General features: G+C 35.3%; 1 protein-coding gene across 2 annotated transcripts; it reads right to left on the bottom strand.

The window, feature by feature from the left end:
• Nucleotides 1–978: 978 nt before the first annotated feature.
• Nucleotides 979–3,555, bottom strand: LOC149546417 (aquaporin PIP1-2-like). Of its 2 annotated transcripts, none has more exons than XR_016353713.1 (3): nucleotides 2,777–3,405; nucleotides 1,994–2,607; nucleotides 979–1,491 (listed from the first exon to the last, which is right to left on the bottom strand). XR_016353713.1 is itself a non-coding variant. In XM_089791192.1 (3 exons), the coding sequence occupies exons 1-2, from the start codon at nucleotides 2,814–2,816 to the stop codon at nucleotides 2,429–2,431; spliced, it is 219 nt and encodes a 72-aa protein (XP_089647318.1). In that variant the 5' UTR covers nucleotides 2,817–3,555; the 3' UTR covers nucleotides 1,898–2,325; nucleotides 2,424–2,428. The 2 variants fall into 2 exon arrangements, 1 of the variants encoding a protein (XP_089647318.1); XM_089791192.1 differs by lacking the exon at nucleotides 979–1,491 and having other exon boundaries at nucleotides 1,898–2,325; nucleotides 2,424–2,607; nucleotides 2,777–3,555.
• Between the last annotated feature and the right edge of the window lie 2,678 nt (nucleotides 3,556–6,233).

Raw genomic sequence — 6,233 nt, 5'->3', positions numbered from 1 at the left:
ATAGAAAAGATTTAAGACAAAATATGTAAAGTTTAAACATGTGGTAAGCGTGTGTTATGCAATGGGTCAGAGTTTCAGCTTCCATTTTCAACCACAATTGAAATCGTAATTCATAAACCATAGCTTCTCCACATTTATAGGATTAGATTTCAAATTTGTATTTTGGTAATTTGAAAACATACATTGGATAACCTCCACCTTTATAAGTTTAGTAGTAAGCACCAGCATGTGACCATACTAGAAAATCTATATTCTACTCATAAAGTGATGCTCTGAATATTTCAGCAAGCTGGGACTTCCTGGAAACCATCACTACCAAAATATATTTGTAGTGCAAATTGAAATTCATTTTAATTTACAAATTCTTTTCTTGTACTTGCAGCTATCAACAACAATCGGCTAAAAAGATTCCCTGAATGGAGTTCAAATGACACACATCTCAATGATAACCTGATCAAGATACTAAAAATTAACATCCTTGTAAAATATTAATTAGCTATGTGGTAAATAGGAAGCTGAAATGGTAGTAACCTCAGGTTTGCAGGAATCTAATCAGCAACTATATCCATAAGTCTCAATTTTGTACTACTTAATTACATTTATTTTATTTGTCCTCATATTTATTCATCAGCACTGCTAAATATGCCTTAATTCAAATTAAGTGCTTAATTTCTATACCAAATTGAAGAGAACAAAAGGATAATAACTGCATAAACAACTAATTAAATTCCCAAGCAGAAAAAATAATGCTCTACTATGGACCTCATAAAACAAAAGGCTAATTACCTCATAAACGGTTAAATAAATTCCCACAAAACAAAAAATGCTCAATGACCACAACTTTTAGTCCAAGCTCATATTCATCTTAACAAATTCAATTTATTGCTCATATTTACATCTAGTCATACTGACCGGCTAGAGAAAAAAGCAAATACAATTGAAATACCTTGCTTGAAATAATTGAAAAGGGGTCCAAAATTCAACTAATTAAAATTCTTGTAATAATTAAACTTCTTGGTATGCAGATTTTTTTGTTTCCAGATTTCAGCCTTGTCATGATTGATTGAGTTTATGAATCAACTTATATTCAACAGCATGGTGACTACAACATGCAAAATTTGTCTGTGGGGGTCATTATAACTCTACAAGTTGTCCAATGAATGAAACAAAATAATCCACAACAGTGACTTCAACTGTGAACATGAAGAGATTTACAATAAGGTTAATGATGTTGTAGATTTTGTAATCATGAAACCCAAATTAAGCCCTCCATGATGCACACCATTTTCATGTGTTTTACATCTTAGATTTGGATATCATTAACCAAACATAAATCGAAAGGGCAACTAAAATCATAATCTTCACATCACAGAGACATTTTTGAAATTTGGGCCAAAAAAGGGGACAGGGTGGGGATGTTTCTTACCCATCCCTGCCTCCGCAAAACATTCCTTATAAGGGACAAGATCATTTTGACCATGGGATGTGTACCTGGGGAACATAGATGCAACATATGCTCTCTGATTAACATCTTTAAACTAACAAAAAAAAGTTAAATGAGAAATTCGTACATTTCAATAAGTCCAAAAATGAAAAGAATGATATAACAATAATTAAATCACCAATCAATTGCTAACACAAAAAAATCACTTCAAAAGTAGCAAAATTGAATAGGTTTCAAAAGGCAACTCTTAACTAGTTATCTTTTGTCAAAAGACAGTCATATCCAAGCAATTATATATGCTTCTTTCAGTTCAGAAATTTTTTTTTATAAGAACATTAAATCCTCGCTTCAAAACTGAACCATTTCAATATATTTTTTCCCTAGAAAATTTAACGTTTTCATGTATTAATAGCAATAGAAGAGTAAATGCATGAATCTAGCAGAGAAACCTACTCCCATTTCAATATATTTTTTCCCTATTAAATTTAACGTTTTCATGTATTAATAGCAATAAAAGAGTAAATGCATGAATCTAACAGAGAAACCTACTCCTGATTTAATCTCCGTAAATGAAATTGCAGCTCTGTTCTTCTACCACAAATTCAATGCCTTTGACGCCTCTATTGCAGCTTTCAAACCCTCCTATATTGTAGTGAGAATGTGGAAATAGACTCCAAATACAGTGAAAAACACGTGCAGCAGCAAGCTATACCCAGAACAGAATCTTTCCTTCCCAGAACTGTGCGTGCAGCAAGCAAAATCATGGAATTTGATTTCCCATACTCTGCTCATCTCCTTCACTTCTCAAATCAGCGCCTCACTTCTCTTACATAACATGGATCATCGTCTGCCTTTGGAAGGAATTGAATGAAATCATCATCCTGCAAGGAATGCATCACTTAGTAGGTTGACAAGGGATTGAAGCCTGGCTGAAGCTTGTGCAAGTTAGAAATAAACGAAATGGGGAGATGAAAGTTGCCATTCTTAGAAACCCTTCACCACTCCTGCTCCACAGATGGCGCCCAAGCACTGGCATATCATGTAGAACACTGCTTGTGACAATGAAAGCTTTTTCACCAGGAACAACCCGAATGTCACAGCCGGATCGATGTGCCCACCAGCCAAGAAACCCATCATCATCATTCCACAACACCTGCAAAACCCTTAAATCAAAACCCACAAGACCTTGAATCAAAACCTTCAAAACCTACAAGACCCTTGAATCAAGCCCAAAAAGCCCTTAGATCAAAACCCAAAAGACCTTTAATCAAAACTCGGAAAGCTCTTACATAAAAACCCAGAAGACCATGTAGGAAACCCCTTTCAATGTACCTGAAATTCCAGCTGTGCAGTAAACAAGAGCTAAGATCATTCTTCTGAATGCTCAGACAATGCCCTGAATTTCTACAGTTGAACACATATCATTTGACCTTTTGACGCCCATAACAGTGAGGATGGTGATGTAGAGGAAGAGGAAGGTTGGCATGAATTGTGCAATTCCTGCCCTCCAGAAAGACCGTGAGTTGAACTCCCATGGCTCAAATAGGGGTGCAGGCCCTGGTTCTGTGTAGTCCTTTCCACTTGTCTCGACAGTTGTTCCCAGTGGCAGCCACTCTTGAGTACCTGTTTTCGTTAAGCTTAGCATCCTACTCCTTTACTTCCATTTCTACTCTCTTCTCTGCTCAAATAAATACCGCATGAAATGCCTGAATTGGATTGAAAAGCGAAGGCAATAACACAACTTAAAAGAGAAAGCTGATGACTGGTTGATAGTGATACTAATTGCCAAGGACTAGATGATAAATGATGATGGGAAGTACGCTATAGTCAGCCAGTCTCCAGAATTAATGTCCCACATCTTGCCAAATATGCCCGTGATTCAAAATTAATTTTTATCTGTGAGGCAAATTCCGGTCACAATTTACAATTATTTCCTGGCGTGAGACAATTCCCAGCTAGAGGCAACTCCAGAAGGAAAGCCTATCGGCTAATTACAACTCTTTCATTAATTATGCCCAACTTTGAAAGAGTTGGAATAAAGTTCTCTCCAGGCTGAGTTTTGTATCTCTGTATTTGTTGATCCATGACTATCCTATCTTAAGGAGTGAAAGCTGTATAACATTACATTAATACATCAGATCCTGAAGAGAAAAATACCATCAATTAATGTCCAAAACTTTGAGCTATAACAAAAGCAAAATTAGAGAAATGAAAAATGAAAAATAATACATTCTACAGATGAATCTGAAAGGAAGAGTCTTTCTATAAACTACATGAGTAAAGTCAATAATGGGTACAGTGAGATTTAAACATTGATTTCTTTGTTACTAATTATTTATAATTGATAACAATGATTAGTCTTGGATAATGATTCTTGGAGAAGCCATTAGCCATTATCAATTTATGGATATTTTGTCGTCAAGCTACCCCAAATGTGCTGGAGGACATTACTAGCAATTCTCCAAAGTGAGACATGATCCAGATATAGATGTTTTAAATGGATTCATCGGTAGGGCCTCCAACTATAACCCATATCTTATTTACACAGACTAATGCCCTTGGTGACCTTTTAAGTTTTATGGGAGAGTTCGATGCATGCAGAGAACCACAAAAGCATACTCCAACACATGCTTGGTACAAGTATGATGTCCCAAATCCTATTTGTGTCAATGTTTATGATGTGGTCTTTTCTGCATCACACCTCCATGGTTTAGACATTGGTTCTTGGGATCCTTTAATGTGCGTTTTCAGGTACATAGATGTGCAGAATGGAAGACGGACAGGAGAATGATAGGGAGAAAAGATTGTGCTTTCAACAAAATTTGAAAATAAAGAAGAGCTGCTAGCATTTACATGCAAACTGTTGACAAAAGAAACAGCAATTGCAGATGTCTCAGCCACCATGCAGGGAGAGAGTAGTAGAGAGATTTTGGCTCAGTTTTTAAAGAAATTGCAAATCAGCTCTGTAATTATTGATCCATGACTATCAGGTCTTAAGAAGTTCAATACATTAGATATTGAAGGAGAAATATGAATGATTTATATCCAAGAACTTGAGCTAGAACAAAGGCAGAATTAGAAAAATTAAAAACAGAGAACCATACATCCAACCGATAAATCTATGGAACGATCTTTCTTAAGCTATTTAAGTCAAGTCAATAACACTGTGGGAGGTTACATATGTAGTTTGATGATGATAAGAAGACTCTTTAATTTTCTTTAAACTAAATTAGTTGCAGGATCTAATAAAATCTATCAATCCGATACTGTAACATACAGCATGTTTCTTTTTGCTTCAAAATCCAGTGGATAGTATATCAAATACTTAAGGAACAAAAGATTAAAAAGACAAAGAATGAAAGCTAAAAATTTATCAAAGACAGCATAAAGTTTGTCAAAAAGTCAGATAAGTTTGAGGAAAAATCACTGTATTCAGCAGTCAATTAAGGTGGAATCTAGAAGAGTGTGGAATTTTTGGTGGGGATAACCAATGGGAAATCAAGATACAAGGTTCAGATATGACTGTCAACTATGTTTATTTCGAGTGAGCAGGGAGCACAATTCTTATTTGAATTATTTTCTAAAAAAATATTAGGTAAATCAATGCCATGTTAAACTTAACCAGTAGATGTCAATGCATAGAAAACTATGACTTCTAGATATGGGACAAAGTGCACACGTATATTACTCAAAAAATAATTCCAGAGATAATTTGACTTCTAAACCTGAAAAAAAATCCTAATTTGATAGACCTGCCTCTGCTGAAAAGAGGGCACCATATGCAATGCCTCTTGGGACAGACAACCTGATGTAAAGAGGGCCATGTGGTGTTCTCTTTGCCTTCAAGATGCAAGGACTGTACATTTAACATTTCTATCGGATCAGTATACAAGGGCATTCATCAAAGATTGGTTCAGAAAGCATACCCCTATTTAAATGGCAAATCAGCTATATCCAAAATCCATAAACATTCACCAAATATTTAATTTGAGTGTATAAATTCAAGATCAAACTTCTCTTCAAAGAGAAATCAATTATTTGACAATATAAAAGAAATCAGGGTTAGGGTAACTGGAAATATCAAAGCAAAGCACTGCTAAAGGATACATCTCGAAATAAAAGTAGGACTTGACAGTGCACCGTAAGTGAACAAGAAAAGTAAGACTTGTGTCAATACTGACTTCACAAGGAGTTTTTAAGTTTCTTGGTAGTTAATAAATATATGCATAGCTTAAACATATTGATAAAAAAAGAATTGTCAAACAGAAAAGAGAGAGATATTGGTAAGTAGGAGACACTCTACACAGCAAGTCAAATTGTGATATCACCATCAAGATTCACCTGTGTAATTTTTGAGTCAGACACACTGACCCATGTGTCATGAGTAGTGGTTTACAAGAACCCCTCTCTCATGAAAATGAATGGGGTTGCAAGCAAAGTGGGCTTAACCTTGGAGTCCATAGTTAAGCACACTTGAGCTGTAGTACTGAGATAGTGACCCTCCGTGAAGTCTGGTCCTTCACCATGAGCATCACCTAGATGCAATGACTATTAAGTGTTTCATTCATTCACATAAGAGATGTATTCTTGTGAACCACTACTCGTGAAACATAAGTCAATGAGTTTGACTAGAAAATGACACAATTGAATCCTGATAGCAATATCAGAAGTAAGGGATTATCAGGACAGATTTTACAGCAATTTATCATTCTCATTCAAGATACCCAAACAGAATTTGCAGTTGCAATAAAGAATTCAATGGAAATAGTAATACTAATTTCCATGTTCC

This window comes from Cupressus sempervirens, chromosome 7 (genome assembly GCF_028749045.1).
Source record: "Cupressus sempervirens isolate cs-2001-9-10 chromosome 7, ASM2874904v1, whole genome shotgun sequence".
Lineage (NCBI taxonomy): Eukaryota > Viridiplantae > Streptophyta > Pinopsida > Cupressales > Cupressaceae > Cupressus > Cupressus sempervirens.
Note: the sequence above shows the minus strand (reverse complement) of the source record. Positions and strands in the feature narration are given on the sequence as shown.